Below are 17,140 nucleotides of genomic sequence, written 5' to 3'. Positions count from 1 at the left end.
ACCAGCACTAAAAAAAAAGTGTGTGTGTGTGTGTGTGTGTGTGTGTGTGTGTGTGTGTGTGTGTATATTGTCTCAGCCCTCTCTGGGTCAGTGTAAAATGAAGTGAGCTTGAACTCAGGGCCTGGGTATGGTCCCTTAGCTTTTTCCACTCAAAGCTGGGACTCTACCACTTGAGCCACACCTCCACTTTAGGCATTTTACTGGTTAAGGAGTTTCAGTCTTTTCTTCCTGGACTGGTTTTGAACCTTGAACCTCAGATTTCAGCCTCCTGAGTAGCTAAGATTAAAGATGTTAGCTACCTACATCCAGCAAAAGAGGTATCTTCTGTTATACACAAATAAAGTTCCTGTGAGAGGTGGGGAATTAAATCAAATTTAAGTAAGAATTTATTAAATTGGGCTGGGAATGTGGCTTAGTGGTATAGTGCTTGCCTAGCATATATGAAACCTTGGGTTCAATTCAGTACCACATAAACAGAGAACGCTGGAAGTGGCACTATGGCTCAAGTGGTAGAGTGCTATCCTTTTTTTGGGGGGGGGCCTGAACTCTGGGCCTGGGCGCTGTCCCTCAGCTCTTCAGCTCAAGGCTAGCGCTCTACCACTTGAGCCACACTCGCCACTTCCGGTTTTTTTCTTTTTGCTTATGTGGCGCTGAGGAATCGAACCCAGGGCCTCAGGCATGCAAGGCAAGTGCTCTACCACTGAGCCACCTTCCCAGCCCTAGAGTGCTATCCTTGAGCAAAAGAAGCTCAGGGATAGTGCCCAGGCCCTGAGATCAAGCACCAGGACTAGCAAAAAACAAAAACAAAAGAGAATTTATTAAATGGACAAATCTTTAGTGTTATGATAAAACTACAAGTAGGAATAAAAGGCTGGAATTCCAAACTGGCTCAGTTTCTCTCTAGCTGTCTGATCTTGATTAGGTCACTTCTAGCTTCCTCTTCCTGGTCCCAAAATAAAATGAATAAAAATCTTGCCTTTCCTCTCCTACCTTATGAGGTTGTAACGTCTTAGATAACTTCAAGAAGCAACAAGGTAAGAATAACAACAGTTCTACGAAATTTAAAGTGGATTGAGTTTGAAGAGATCAATCGCTATTGATTGACATTGAGAAGATGAATGAACTACTCTTGTATAGACAGGAGCAATTAGTTAGTAATTTACACCTTTAATGAGGAGACTGTCCTGGGGAAATTTAAATCTAGACATTGGTTTCCTCGGACATCAAGCAGTTTGAATTAACCACATTGATCATTCTAGAACTCCATTAATATTTCTGCAAGTGGCATTGGGAGGTGACAATATCTAATGAACCATAAGAAATGTTAAAAATAGCTGGTAGAACAAAGAATGAAGCCTGGGGAATAGATTGGAGGCAAATATGGTTATTTCGCTAGTAGAAAAGTTGTACCCTTTTGGAATTACATCTTGGTCCTCCTCTGTGTCTTCTTTATTTCTTAGGGCATCCTGTTCTATGGCAACCTGCGCTTCTTCCCCCTGGAGACCAGACATTGGAGCAGAGAATAATGAGAATTCTGGGTATTATAGACCTCCTCTCCTTTGTTCAGAATACTTGCCCAGAAATTTCAATAAGACATTTTATGTTATTATGCAAGAAGATGGCTTCCTATTATCTATCACACATTTTCCCTTCTCATCACAAGAAATTAAAGATCATACTTATTTTTCCCTTGTCTCCCAGAGGAACTATTGGCATTTCCTCCTTTTATTTTTGTTAAAGAGAACAGGCTCCTATTTCTGCTTTTTGCTCCTGTCTCTACTATAATTATTCAACACCAACTTTGTATTTAGACAAGTACTATATGAAGTTAATACCAATACTGAAAGTTTAGCAAAGACTTGATAATACTAAATAGTATAGTATTTTATAATTAAATGTTAGTATTTAGTAATTAAATAAAATTTAGTAATAAAATTAATTAAATATTCATCCTTTTGCATGTGTCTAGTGGTTGTAAAGCTTGAACTCAGGGCCTGAGTGCTGTTCCTCAGCTTTTCTGGCCAAGGCTAGTACTCTACCATTTGAGCCACAGCTTTGCTTCTAGCTTTTTGGTAGTTGGTTGGAGATAAGAGTTTCATGGACTTTCCTATCCAGGGTAGTTTTGAACTGCTAATCTCAGTTCTCAGCCTCTGAGTAACAGGCATTACAGTTATGAGCTACAAGCACCTAGTTGATACCACTGATGGTTTCACTGCCTTAGATCTGACTTTTCTAGAATGTTATATATGGGGAAGGGCATAGTACTACGTCAGGTTAGCTTCTTTTGTTCAAGAGTATGGATGGAAGATTCCTCTTGTCATTTTCATGGCCTGATTGTTTGCTGTTTTGGAAATTTATTTAAAAATATTGCATTGTCTGTCTAGATCATCATTTATTTATTCATTGACCTACTGAAGAACACGAGTGGTTTCTAAGATTTGGCAATTATGAAACAGATAAAACTGCAATAAACATCTGCATGCCAGTTTTTAATGTGGACAGAAATAAGTTTTATTGATTCTTTTCTATAGACAGTGCTAGGGTTTGAAAATGGGGCCTTACTGCAATGCTTGGTAAGAAATGTACGCATTATCCTGCCCATGTAATTGTAACTCCTCTGTACAGTATGTTCACAAATAAAATTAAATTAAATTAAAAAAAAAAAAAGAAAATGGGGCCTCATTGGGCAGGCACAGTACTTTGAGTGATGCTTTCAGCCATCCTTTTTTTTTTTTTATTGTGCTGATCCTGGAGCTTGAACTCAGGGCCTGGGTACTGCTTCTGAGCTTCTTTGGCTCAAGACTAGTGCTCTACACTTGAGCCACAGAGCTATGCCTGGCTTTTTTCTGAGTAGTTTGTGCAGATCAGAGTCTCACAGACTATCCTGCTTAGGCTGGCTTTGGACTGTGGTCCTCAGATCTAGTCTCCTGAGTAGCTAGGATTACAGGCATGTGCCACCAGCCCCTGGCACAAAGGTTCTACTTTTAAAGAGTTATTGTCTTATCACAAGAAAATAGGCAAGAATAATAAAAAGGTAAAAAAAAATCAAAATTAGTTTTTCTAAAGGACCATCTATTTTCTTTTTGGCAGTATGGGGTTTTGAACTCAGAACTTTGTGCTTTCTAGGCAAAGCAAGCACTTACCCTTTGAGCCATGCCTCATGCCTTTTTGGTTGGTTATTTTTCAGATAGTGGCTTATGCTTTGTGCCCTCATGGACTTTGGACCTGACTACAATCTTCCTACCTATATATCCTATGTAGCTGTCATTAGAAGTGATAACTACCATGCAAAGCCCTTCAAAGATGATCCACAAGCCAGGCGCCAGTGGCTCACACTTGTAATCTGAGCTATTAAGGAAGCTGAGAACCAAAGATTATGATTTGAAGCCCCTCGAGCAGGAAAGTCCATGAGACTCTTATCTCTAGTAAACTATCAAGGGAAAAGAAAAAGCCCAAATGGAGCTCTGGCTCAAGTGGTCAAGCATTAGCCTTGAGCAAAAGAAGCTGAGGGACATCGCCCAGGCTCTGAGTTCAAGCCCCAGAATCAGCTCAAAAGCAAACAAATGAAAAAAAACCACAGCAAAAACAAAACAAAACAAAAGATCTACAAGCTAGATGCCAGTAGCACACACCTGTAATCCTAGTTACTCAGGAGGCTGTGAGGATCATGGTTCAAAGCTCAAAGCCAGCCCAGGAGGAAAAGTCTGTGAGACTCTCATCTCCAGTTAACTAGAAAAAAAAGCCACAAGTAGAGCTGTGGCTCAAGTGGTACAACACCAGTCTTGAGTAAAAAGCTAGTGGGACGGCATCCAGAGTTCAAGCCTCAGTACCAGTGCACACACACGCACCCACACACACACAGACAGACACACACACAGATGATCCACAAGAATAATTACTCTTTTGGGCTGGGAAGGTGGCTCAGTGGTAGAGCGCTTGCCTTGCAGGCATGAGGCCCTGGGTTCGATTCCTCAGCACCACATAAGCTGAAAAAAAAAAAGCCGGAAGTGGTGCTATGGCTCAAGTGGTAGAGCGCTAGCCTTGAGTTGAAGAGCTGAGGGACAGTGCCCAGGCCCAGAGTTCAGGCCCCACGACTGGACCAAAAAAAAAAAAAAAAGAATAATTACTCTTTTTAAAAACTGCAGTAGAAAGAATGTCTTAAATGAAATACTGTCCAGACAGAATCCAACATATAAATGAAATAAAGCAGAGCTCCTCAGACTAGTGCCTAGGCTGCCCATAAGACTCTAGGGTATGATGGCTGTAGTTTTAGGACCATGATAAAGCCTACTTCCTTTTTGAATCATACACCTGAAAATAGATGCTTTCTGTGTAGCCACCCATCTCTCCCTCCTCTCTTCCCTCAATTCCTCCACTCCTCCCTCCTCTGCTCTCGCCTTCCTCTCCTCCTTCCCCTCCCTCTTTCCTTCCATCCCTCCCTTCTCTTGAGATAGGGGACTCAATATGTTATCTAGCCTGCTAGGATCTCCTGAATTCACGTGCCTCTGTGTAACTGGATCTATTGGTGCATGCCCCCTTGCCCCCTCTAAGCCAATGCATTTTCCCTTGGATGGTGTTTCCCATCTGGGAACTCTGAGGACAAGTGTATAAAAACAGTCTCTTTAGTTGGGCAAAATGATTTCTTCCTGACTCTGCTTTACGCACTCAAACCTCCATTTAACTCAGTCCTCCGCCTGCTGCTGTTGGAACATCACACTTCACTTCCACAGCCAGATGCAGTTGCCACAGCATTGCCATGGTAACCATCCACCTCTCCACCATCTCCCCCACTCAACCTTACCTGTTTGGTATTTCCTTGTTCCCTGCTTTGCACAGCTCTGCTCCTTATCGAGTTGTTTCCTGATGCATTCTGGTTTTCAAGAATGCTTTCATCCTAAGGGGGAAAAAGGGGCAGAGTACACAAATGTCAAAGCCCAAACACAAATGTTCTTCAGTAAGCAATACCTAGAGGAGCCTGAGCGGTGAGACAAGTCACAGATAGATGTTTAGATGGAGCATTTTATTACCCAAACTCTAGATTCATTTTGGGCTTCTAAAAAGCCCAGACAAGCTTTGCTTTTATGCTTTTATTATGTTGCTTGTTTTTATAGAAGAGATGAATGTGTTCCATCTTGAAGAAGGAAGACAGGCCCTTGTTCAAGGCCTACTTAACATTCTTATAAGCGGGGACTAGTGAGCAGCCTTCATTTACTCTATGCCATCACGTAGGGTTCTTTGTTTTGTTTTTGGTTTTGTGCTGATACTAGGGCTGGAACTCAGTGCCTGGGTACTGTCCCTTAGCTTTTTCACTCAAGGCTAGTGCTGTACCACTTGAGCCACACCTCCACTTCCAACTTTTTGCTAGCTAATTAGAGACAAGTGTCTCATCAGTTTGTCTACCCAGACTAGCTTGGGATTTCCATCCCCAGATTTCAGTCTCCTGAGTAGCTAGGATTACAGGTGTGAGGCACCAGTGCCTAGCTCATATCATGTAGCTTTGCAACTTATGTTGGATTTATGATGTGGTCTTGTGTTTTGTTGAATACAAAGCAATCTCTGGTGGTAATGGACACATGAAAATGCATTGTTTGCATAACTGCCTTGGTTTTGCATTAAGGAACTCAGTAAGATTTGCTCCTTGGAGGGCTATCCTGATCCTTCGGCTGCAATACCTGGCTCATAATCCTTTCATCTTTTTTGGAGGGGAGAAGAGTGTGTGTGTGTGGGGGTGGTCTAGATTTTCACTCATCTTAACCTAACTTGCCTTTTTCTAGAGTTACAAAATTGATAACTGGGAATTGCCCTGTACTGGCCTAAAAGCTGTGAGCATGTCTTGGAAAAAGTGATATATATATGGCTTTTAAATTTTAGGTATTTAGATGGGCCCAAGTATCTAGAAAATTTCACAGTTCCAGCTGGTATGACATATTCTATACATGCAATATTTGAAACATATGAAATATATAGAAATACAAAACTATAATGACATGAATAAACTCTTACAGTGTATACATGATTTATGCACAAAAGCATTGTCACTTTAAAAAAAATCTTTATTTCCCAATACTTGTAAACACGTGGCTCACTCACCACTTTTTATTCATCAGGTGGTGAGCTAACCTAGAAAAAGTGTGTGTGTGTGTGTGTGTGTGTGTGTGTGTGTGTGTGTGTGTGTATGTGTGTGTGTGTATTGGCAATGGGCCTTCAAGCTCTCACTTGGCTTCTTGGGTCATTGGTGGTGTGCTACCACTTAAGCCATGCCTCCATTCTGCCCTCTTGCTGGTTAATTGGAGATGGAATTTCATGGACTTTTCTGCCCAGACTGCCTTTGAATCAAGATCTTCAGATTTCAGCCTCTTGATTAGGATTACAGGCATGAGCCACCAGTGCCTGGCTTAAAAAAACAAACTTTTTAATAACATAAATAAATTCTATGAAGAGGCTTAATTGTGATATTTACAACATGGTTTGATCAATATAATTGTCACTTTTTTTAGCACAATTGCACAATAAAAACACTAACTAACGATTATTTTTGAATTACAAATTGAATTAATGAATTGTGGTGGTTTCAATGTTGCACTAGTATAGCAAGGCAGTATCTTTGAGTATTTGGCATAAAATATGGTATGGAAGAAAACAATATATATACATATATATTATGGGAGATAACAAAATGTTGCTAATTTTTGAAATAGACCGATGGGTATTTAGGGACTAATTTTTTACTATTTTCCTACTTTGATGAATGCTTAAATTCACCTTAATATCAAATTAAAAATAAAAACAGACTGTTGGATGCTGGTGGCTCATGCCTGCAATTCTAGCTATGCTGGAGGTTGAGATCTGAGAATCACAGTTTGAGGCCAGCCTGGCCAAGAAACTCAGTTAGCCTCTATCTCCAATTAACCATCAAAAACTAGTAGAGCTGTGGCTCAAGTGGTAGAGTGCCAGACGTGAGCAAGAACATTAAAGGACAGCACCCAACTTTGAGTTCAAGCCTCGTACTGACGCCCTCTCCCTGCCCCCAACAAATAAAATAAAATAACAGACGAACAATAATGGCTGGAAAAACAGGGCACAAGTCATTGAAGGGCTAGTTCTTGGGTCCCTAGTTCCACACGTGATAGCAGGTTTTATCTTCCCAAGCCTCAGCTCCTGGGTTACTGCAACATCCTTTCTTAGGAGTGTGTTCTCATAGCCCCCCCCCCCCCCCAAAATCCTGACTTTTTTTGGCTTCATTAGATGCTTCAGCCTTTTGTTGTTGATTGATACTGCCACCTGGTGGCCGCACCTGAGACTTGCTCCTGCCCTTTTAAAGTTCATGAACGTAGAAAAGTATGTCTGTATGTTTTGGAGAACGCAAGTGTTGTTCCTTTAAAAGAAGACAGCAACTCCTCGGAATGTATTTTTCACTATATAAATGAGAGTGTTGCCAGGCGCCAATGGCTCACGCCTGTAATCCTAGCTGCCCAGGAGGCTGAGATCTGAGGATTATGGTTTAAAGCCAGCTGGGGCAGGAAAGTCCTTGAGATTATCTGCAATTAACCACCAGAAAACCAGAAGTGGCACTGTGACTCAAAGTGGTCGAGTGCTAGCCTTGAGCTGAAGAGCTCAGCGATAGTGCCTAGGCCCAGAGTTCAAGCTGAGAGAGAGAGAGAGAGCGAGAGAGAGAGCGAGAGAGAGAGAGAGAGAGAGAGAGAGAGAGAGAGAGAGAGAGAGAGAGAGAGAGAGAGAGAGAGAGAGAGAGAGAGAGAGAGAGAGAGAGAGAGAGAGAGAGAGAGAGAGAGAGAGAGAGAATTTGTCCTGATAGAGGTGGAGTGTAGCACTTGGCCTCTGTATCCTCACAAAAAATCCCTCTCTGGATTTACAAGAGAAATAACCGGACTATGAAGGGGGTTAATTAGTGCCTGGAAAATGACCATTGGCATACTGTTTTGCTTTTTTTTTTTTTTTTTTAATGTTTCTTTTCAAATAGGAGTCATGGGGCTATAATAGGGGCTGCTGATTATTTCATAGCCTACTTTTTCTTTAGTACTTGAGATGACTGAGTTATCAAGCAGACACCAACAGGCTGCGGTACTTATGAGGAAGTCCGGGAAGTGGCGGTAGGGCTTCAACACAGTGCTCAGCTCATCTGAGTCATCTCTCTACCTAGCTTGTGCCATAGGGTGGTTGGTGGTCTTGGACTGAGCCCCCTTTCTGGGACAGATCATCCTTGCTAGGTGTTCATGTGTCTGGGGGGACAAGGACATGGTGCACAGTATGTTCTTCTTCTCATTCACTTTGTAAATAGTGCCGTAACTTCCAGAATGCTGGGAATGACCAACATCAACGCCCCTTCCATTGGCAGCATCCCCTGACAAAGAATTTAGTCAATATGTGGCCTTCCCTGGCAACTAGGGTAATGGGAGTGCTCCCTACAGGATGGCTAGTGGGTGCTCTTGGTCCCTCCTGCCCATTCCCCTGTCTTGTTCCTGGTGTGTGGATGGTTCTGTCCAGGTTGTGAACATCAGAGCTAGCACCCTAGTGACATCAGAGTGGTGAGTTGAGAAAAGCATGCGTCCCTCAAAACCTTGAGCCGTCTGCTCACTTCAGCTCTGAAATGCCCACCTCCTGCTCTGTGAAGAAATGAAACTACTTTTCCCTTGCTGGTCTGGTGTTTGTCTTTACTTTGCCTGGATGATACAGTTAGTAGCCATAAAGCCTTGTGTTAAATCCTTTATAAGGCTTGATATTTGATCCCTGTAAAAGGACTATGATATAGTTCTAGATTCATTTTATAGATAAAGAAACTGAAGCTTAGTCTCTCTCTCTCTCTCTCTCTCTCTCTCTCTCTCTCTCTCTCTCTCTCTCTCTCTCTCTCGCTCACTCTCTGTTCTTTTCCTTTTTTGTGTGTGTTGATACTTGGGGTTGAACTCAGGGACTGGCATTGTCCTTGAGCTTTTCTGCTCAAGTCTAGTGCTCTACCACTTGAGCCACAACTCTACTTCTGGCTTACTTGGTAGTTAATTGGAGATAAGAGTTTCCTGGATTTTCCTGCCTGGCCTGCCTTTGAACCATGATCCTCAGATTGCAGCCTCCCAAGTAGCTAGGATTACAGGTGTGAGCCACCCATACCAGGCTTCCTTCTTTTTTTGTTTTTTGATGGTTGTGTGGCTTGAACTCAGGGCCTGGGTGCTGTCCGTGAACCTCTTTGTGCTCAAGGCTAGAACTCTAACACTTGAGCCACAGCTCCACTTCCAGGTTTTGAGTGGTTAATTGGAGATAACAATCTCATGGGGACTTTTCTGCCTGGGCTGGCTTCGAACTGCTATCCTTAGATCTCAGCCTCCTGAGTAGCTATGATTACAAGGGTAAGCCTCCGGCACCTGAATCTGGCTTCCTTCTTTTCCACCTTTCCTTTCTTTTTCCTTTGTCTCCTCCCTCCTTCCCTCCCTCCCTTTTTCCTTCCTTCCTTTTTTTCTTCCTTCCTTCCTTCCTTCTTTCCTTCCTTCCTTCCTTCCTTCCTTCCTTCCTTCCTTCCTTCCTTCCTTCCTTCCTCTCTTTCCTTTTCCTTCTTTTTGTCCAATTTATAGAACTCTGTACATTGTTTGAAGGCATTCTTAGATGCGGTTAACAAAGTACATTCTGAGAAGTAGCAGTGTCTTAAATATTTCTGAGGATATCAGGGCCCTGGTGGCCTTATGAGATGACCAGATTTCTCTTTTCATGAGTGTATTACTGTAAGCACAAGAGTAATGGATCTACGTGTTATCCTCAGAGTGGGCCTGTTATAAAAGCCATTTTGGGGGGCTGGGAAGGTGGCTCAGTGGTAGAATGCTTGCCTTGCACGCCTGAGGCCCTGGGTTCAATTCCTCAGCACCACATAAGCAAAAAAGAAAAAAGCTGGAAGTGGCGCTGGGGCTCAAGCGGTAGAGCGCTAGCCTTGAGCTGAAGAGCTGAGGGACAGCACCCAGGCCCAGAGTTCAGGCCCCATGACTGGACCCCCCCAAAAAATAAATAAAAAATAACAGTCATTTTGGCCAGGTCACTTATGATCTCTGTCTCTCACCATGCACTGCCTCAGGACACTGGTAACAAGATGGTTAGTACCACATGTAGTCCATTGGCCTTGGACCAAGAGCCCAAATAAACCTTTTTCCTTCATAATTCATCAAGTCTGTGGTATTTTATGCTAATAGCAACAGAAGATAGACTAGGAAGCCGGGCGCTGGGGGCTCATGCCTGTAATCCTAGCTACTCAGGAGGCTGAGATCTGAGGATCGCAGTTCAAAGCCAGCCCGGGCAGGAGAGACCGTGAGACTTCTATCTCCAATAAACCACCAGAAAACCGGAAGTGGTGCTGTAGATCAAGTGGTAGAGCACTCGCCTTGAGCTGAAGAGCTGAGGGACAGCGCCCAGGCCCAGAGTGCAAGCCCCACGACCAACAACAACAACAACAACAACAACAACAAAGAAGATAGACTAGGATAGTCTCAGACAGCTTTCCCTTTGTCTCCAAGAAGTTTCCCTGATATTTAAAGGATTAGACTTATTCCTTTGGATACTAACGACAAGGTATCAAAAATACATCTTAAGTTTTGGTTGTTTTTGTAAATTTCTACAAGAGATCTAACCTTTCTATAATCTATTTTCAGAACACAGGAGTAGAGAAGAGAAACTTCCTCAAATGTAACTTAAAATTCCATATGGAAGATGGGTGCTGGTGGCTCATACCTGTAATCCATCCTAGCTATCAGGAGGCTGAGATCTGAAGATTGCAGCTCAAAGTCAGTCTGGGCAGGGAAGACTGTGAGACTCTTAGCTCCAATTAATTACAACAAAAGAGTTGGAAGTGGAGCTGTGGTTCAAGTGGTAGAGCACTAGCATTGAGAAAAAAAGGCTAAGGGACAGCACCCAGGTTCTGGGTTGAGGCCCCAGGACTAGCACAATAAACAAACAAACAAAAACTTAGGTTCTGTGGTCTTATGGTCCTACGTGGGTAAAACCCTAGGCTTCATTTCTTGAGGCCTCAGACCCCATTACATGGGACTAGCAGCAATGTCTCCTTCGTGGGTTTTGTACAGTCCATCCACAGATACATGCTGAGATGCTGGCTGAGACCAGGAGTTGTACTGCATTTTTGCTTGGTTTGGCCTCTGTTTTTGTTTGTTTTTTTTGCACTTTTTATTGCAAAGATTCCGTACAAAGGGGTTATAGTTACACAAGCAAGGCAATGAGCACATTTCCCATTGAACATTGTTGCCTCCTCTTGTTTTTGCCTACCATCCCTTCCCTCCCACCTCCACAATTACCCGGCCCCATCCTTCTGATTTCTACCCCCTGAGTAGTTGAGATTATATATGTGAGGCATGATTCCTAGCTGTTTGGGTTTTTTTGTTTTTGTTTTTTGTTTAGTACTGGGGCTTGAGCTCGAGGCCTGGGTGCTGTCCTTTAGCTTTTTTTTTTTTTTGCTCAAGGCTGGTGCTCTACCACTTGAGCCACAGCTCCACTTCCTTCTTATTTATTTATTTTTGAAATAGGGTCTTACTAGGTAGCCCAAACTATCTTGGACCTCCCCATATGGACCAGGCTGGCTTTGAACTTGTGATCTTCTTGCCTCTAGTTCCTGAATGTTGAGATTGCAGACAAAAATTTGATCTCTAAAGTGTTTGGGATCACATACTTTCCCTGACTCCCCAATGTTTCATTTTTCCAATTTATAAATGTTAGGCATTTTAAGGCCACTCTTTTGATGCATGGTCTGTCTAGGAATGATGAAATTTTCAGAAGCCATATTCTAGAAGCCTGAATTCTTTACTCATTGCCCTTGGCCTCTTGGCACACATCATTTGTGGCTCATCCTTTAATGAGCAGTAGATAGACTCATGTTTCCTGAGCCATTGCTGACTTTCTAGCTTGGCCGTGTAGGTTTGGAGACTAGATAAAATGCAGCAGTGCTAGTGGAAGCCCCCAGCTGCTCAGCCTGGGCTCTGTCACAGTGACACAATCCTGTCACCTCTGAATGTCCTGGGAGGCATTCAGGACTCTGCATTTTGCTGTGTGTGGCAGTAACACAAACAGTGCCTGTGGTTTCTTATTGTGATCTTTGAATGCTCAGGTATGTGTGTCTGTGTTTCTGTGTGTGTGTGTGTGTGTGTGTGTGTGTGTGTGTGTGTGTGTGTGGTGTGAACTCTCAAGTGTAGGGATGTCAAAAGAAAAGAGAAGAGACAGAGTTCTGTACCCAAACAATTCAGGGAAGGCTTCTGAACAGATTCAAGACAGTTTAACATGGGTTTTGGGTCCTGCAGTACCCCTGCAGGTTGTTCTATGTTATGCACAGGTGAGTGCAGTCCAGTGGTACAGAATGGCTGTGGCAGGGCCGGGGGGGGGGGCTGGGAAGGGGGCCTGGAGATGGAGGCCAGTGTCTATCCCCAGGGAAGCTCATTCAGTCCTGGGCAACCTTCAGTCTCCTAATCTCTGGGGCTTGCTGATGACAGCCTGACTTTGAATGAATGGAGCAGCATGGATTGCAGGCCAGGGGCCCTGGGGGCCACAGTGCCATATGATCCTTCCATGTCTTGCTTCAGTGGCCTATGACAGACAGATAAGGTGTTTCTCAGCCAAAAGCTCGGGGAAGAACTCAGTGATCACTGAGCTAATCACACACAACAGCATGTGTGTACTTCAGTCTAAAGAATTCAAAGGGCTGTATGGTTTTGTAAGGATTCAAGTACTCCATTTCTCTTCTGCCTTAGAAAGAAAACAAATTGGTTAGTTCATGCTTTCTCTCTGTATTTTGCTATAAGAGAAGCGTGTTAAGGGCAAAAAAAAGTTTAAAGTGCGCATATGCTCGTGCATCAGCTTTCTTGAAAAAACAACTAGAGGAAAAAGTGGATGAAACAGAGAAATGAAGACAAAAAATGAGTAATAGTAATTTGAATTTATTTAATGAGTTTTGCCTCTGAATCCCAGCGATTGTGGTTCTAGAATAAATTATAGATATTATAATTTATGACAATCGAATAAAGAGGATCAGATTTGAAGGGAAGGAAAAGAAGAAAAGGAGAAAAGTAAACAACCTTCCTCATCATTTAGGTTTTTGGAGTTCAGAGATATAAAATAGCATTGTAAGATGAAAATGTATACACATATGTATTTAACTAAAATCAAGCAGGGGTGGAGAAGGAAAGAGAATAATAGAGGTGGGAAAGGTAATAATTTTACAATTAGTCATAGCCTCATACTAGTTAGAAAAAGAAAAAATATCTTCATAAGAAATCATATAGGAAAAATAAAAAAACAAAAAACCAAGGAAACAATACTGTGAAAAGACTAAATAACACATTGATTATAACAGAAGCTAAGAACACACAAACATTTGTCAGATCTATGAATGGACTTACTGTAATCATAGACTGAAAATGACTTACAGGCTGAGAAAGGTGAAAAATGCAGTAGTTACGAACTTAATCCATCTAGGCTGAACTGTGAACCAAGAGACTATTGTGTCCCCAAGAAGCAACTTTCATATTGGGCTCTGGTGTCTCTCGATTGTAATCCTAGCTACTCAGAAGACTGAGATCCGAGGATTATAGTTCAAAGCCAGCCAAGGAGGAAAAATGTGAGTTTCTTATTGCTAATCACCAAAAGCTGGAGTGGAGTTTTGACTCAAATGGTACAGCACTAGCCTTAAGGAAAAAAGCTCAAGGACAGTACCCAGGTCCTAAGTTTAAGGCTCAGTGATGTCACAAAAAAAGAAGGAAAAGAAAAGAAAAAAAATGAGGAGGAAGAGGAGGAGGTGGAGGAGGAGGTGGAGGAGGAGGAGGAGGAGGCGAAGGAGGAGGAGGAGGAGGAGGAGGAGGAGGAGGAGGAGGAGGAGGAGGAGGAGGAGGAGGAGGAGGAGGAGGAGGAGGAGAAGAAGAAGAAGAAGAAGAAGAAGAAGAAGAAGAAGAAGAAGAAGAAGAAGAAGAAGAAGAAGAAGAAGAAGAAGAAGAAGAAGAAGAAGAAGAAGAAGGCTTAGCTTTCAACCTCATTCTGGAGGTCCCCAGTATGGTTGTCCTTACAGTGTCCACTAGGTGGCACCACTACACAGGGCTGTCAACCGCCCCTCCCCCCTCCCCCGTCCCCCCTCCGCTGCCCCCAACCATTTATTGGCTCTGGAAGTAGAACTTGCTAGTACAACTAATATATGGTAATGAAAACAAGTATTAATACACTAAATATAACCTCCATATTATAATTTTAATCATTTGTATCATATATTCTCTGGGGTGATTATATCTAATAAATAAACTCAATCCTAGTCTGAAAGGACTCAAAGGCCCAGGAAAAGTAGCTCACACCTGTACTCCCTGCTACTTGGGAGGCCGTGATCAGGCAGATAGTGTTTCCAGGCCCATCCAGGCAACAAGGTTCTCAGAATTCATCTCATTGAGATCCAGGCATGGGCCTGGACAATAAGGAGACCCTATCTCAGGTGTAGAAGCAAGGTGGTGTGGCTTACACCTGTAATCCTAGCTACTTAGGAGGCTGAGATCTGAGGATTGTGTTTCATACCTAGCCCAGACAGGAAAAGTCCTTGAGACTTATCTCCAATTAAACACCGAAACAAAACAAAACAGAAAATGGAGCTGTGGCTCAAGTGGTAGAGTGTTAGCCTTGAGAAAACAAACGAACAAATCAACAACAACAACAACCAAACTCACAGACAGCACCTAGACCCCAAGTTCAAGCTGGATGACCAACACACACACACACACACACACACACACACACACACACACACACACACACACACACACACACACACACACACACACACACACACACGAGCCTTGTGCCATCATTGGCTAAATTTGAGACAAACTGAGATCCAAAATAAATAAATGAATAAAAGTATGACTAGTGCCTGCAACTTGGCAACAAAAACAACTCCCCCAACAACAGATGCTGGATTGATTATTGATTTGAGTGCAGCATAAATGAGAGTATAAAGTGAGTATAGCATGTGAATTACAGAATGCAGGGGGAGGGTGTATAGGTGTCCATTAGGAAACTCAATTTTTCTGTCATCTGAGTATTCTTATAATAAAACACTAGAAGTAACAAATGATGCTGGTAATTGATTATGTAAAATATTAATTAAAAGTGAATATTATAAACTAAAAATTACATCTCTCTGAAGTTAATGTTTTGTTTAAACTTCAGGCCCCAATACGACTGTGTTTGGATAGAAGACCTTATAAAGGTAAATGAGATTTAACAGGCCAAATAAATAGAAATAACAATTTAAATAAGATTAAATGAGGCCATTAGGATGAATCCTTACCTGAGTGATTTAGTGATCCCATGAAAAGAGATTTCTATGTCTGTTCATCTGTCTGTCTGACTGTCCAGCCTTGGAATGAAATTTCCTTTGCTGGCACCTTGAACTTGGCCTTCTTGAACACAGAAATAAATGTCTGTATTTTAGGCTACTCTGCCTTCGGTAATTTGTTTTGGCCAAGAGGGAACGGGAAACTTTTATAAATCTACTCCTTTCAAAAGAATGTGAGTTAATATTGAAGAAAGAAAATCATTTTTTAATCCCAAAGTAATAACTAATTCAGGACAGGCTCACAGAAGGCTACTAACACCAGAGAGGGAATTGTGCTGAGGGCCTGGCTAGTGCAGACTGAAGGCATGCTCAAATTCCTCAGTAATCAAGGCAGAAAACAGTCCCCTTCTCTTGGAGAGATCTGCTGACCAGCTGCAAGTCATCCCAATAGTGAGAGGAACTGACATTACTTGCCTCCTGCAATAGGGTGGTCATTAAACACACACCATCATCTACAAGATATGTTGGCACAAACATTGTATCTGATTCAAATTTAAAAAAAAACACTCAAATGTTGCAAGTGAGACTTCTCAACAAGCCATCTGACCTGAGCCTTTAACAACTAGTTGCAAGAGATAAAAAAGACACAAGACACAAGGCCTCAGAAAGCAGCTAAGGAGACTTTGGGACACTTCAGAAATGACAGCACTAAGAGTATAAAATGTTCTTTTGTTATTGTTGTTGTTTGGTGCTAGTAATAGAGCCTTCAGGGCCTATGTGTGTCCTTTAGCTTTTTCACTCAAGGCTGGCACTCTACCATTTGAGCCACTTCAGTTTCTGGATGGTTAATTGGTGATAAGAGTCTCATGGACATTCTGCTTGGGCTGGCTTTGAACGACAATCCTCAGATCTCAGCCTCCTGAATGGCTAAGATTACAGGTAAAAGCCACCAACACCAGCTTAAATGTTTTTGAATCCGTGTTCATTTTCTTGGTGCTGAGGGGTGGATCAGCTATTCTTGTGAAGGTAAACCCAAAAGGAACTCCATAGAGCTGAATTGATTAGAGAAAGATCACATGTGAGAGTTGTGCATGTACATGTGTATGAGTGTCTGTGTGTATGTATGCACACACGTGTACAGTAGGATGGGCTGCAAATCTGTGAAAGTGGTTGATAACCATGACTCTTTCCTTGATCAAACTCTAGTTAGACTCTTCTAAAACCTCATTTCACATTGGGCCTTTGTCTGGCCTATAAAAATGGCACTTAGTACAAATGACTTTCCCCTACCCTTCCAGGATAAGAGACCTGAATGAACACTCGCATAGTTTCTAAAGGGACAAGTTTTTCCTGCTAGGATGACACCACATCCCTGTTAGATACCTGTTTGAGAAAACTCAGTACTGCCTGGAGAATTTACTGATCTTTGTTCCAACTTAAGCCTTGAGAAAGGCAGACACCTGAACCCTAAGAGTTGTCACTTCACAAAGCTTATCATTGTAAATTCTTTCTCTGTTTCCCACCCCCCCTTTTTTTTTTTTGTTGGTCGTGGGGCTTGAACTCAGGGCCTGGGTGCTGTTCCTGAGCTCTTTTTCTCAAGGCTAGAGCTCTACTATTTTGAGCTGCAGCTCCACTTTTGATTTTCTGGTGGTTAGTTGAAGGTAAGAGACTCACAGACTTTCTAGCGAAAGCTGACTTTGGTTCTCAGATCTCAGCCTTCTGAGTAGCTAGGATTACAGACTTGAGCCATCAGTGTCCAGCTCCTCTGTGCCACCTTCCCAGCCCCCTCCTCTGTCCCTTTGAAATGAAAGTCTTCTGTTCCTTCTCACTGTCTCTAAG

General features: G+C 42.5%; 1 protein-coding gene across 1 annotated transcript in view; it reads right to left on the bottom strand.

Annotated features, from left to right (window-relative positions):
- Nucleotides 1-17,140, bottom strand: part of Slc28a3 (solute carrier family 28 member 3) — a 77,116-nt gene that overhangs the window by 35,608 nt on the left and 24,368 nt on the right. The window contains exons 2-3 of the mRNA XM_070035438.1: nt 4,802-4,894; nt 1,411-1,496 (exon numbers count right to left, since the gene is read on the bottom strand). Of these exons, the coding sequence (XP_069891539.1) occupies nt 1,411-1,496; nt 4,802-4,894 (179 nt within the window). The remainder of the gene's footprint in view (nt 1-1,410; nt 1,497-4,801; nt 4,895-17,140) is intronic.

This window comes from Dipodomys merriami, unplaced genomic scaffold, assembly GCF_024711535.1.
Source record: "Dipodomys merriami isolate MVZ:Mamm:240054 unplaced genomic scaffold, mDipMer1.0.p SCAF_26, whole genome shotgun sequence".
In the NCBI taxonomy this organism is placed as follows: Eukaryota; Metazoa; Chordata; class Mammalia; order Rodentia; family Heteromyidae; genus Dipodomys; species Dipodomys merriami.
This window is presented reverse-complemented; position numbering and strand designations above follow the sequence as displayed.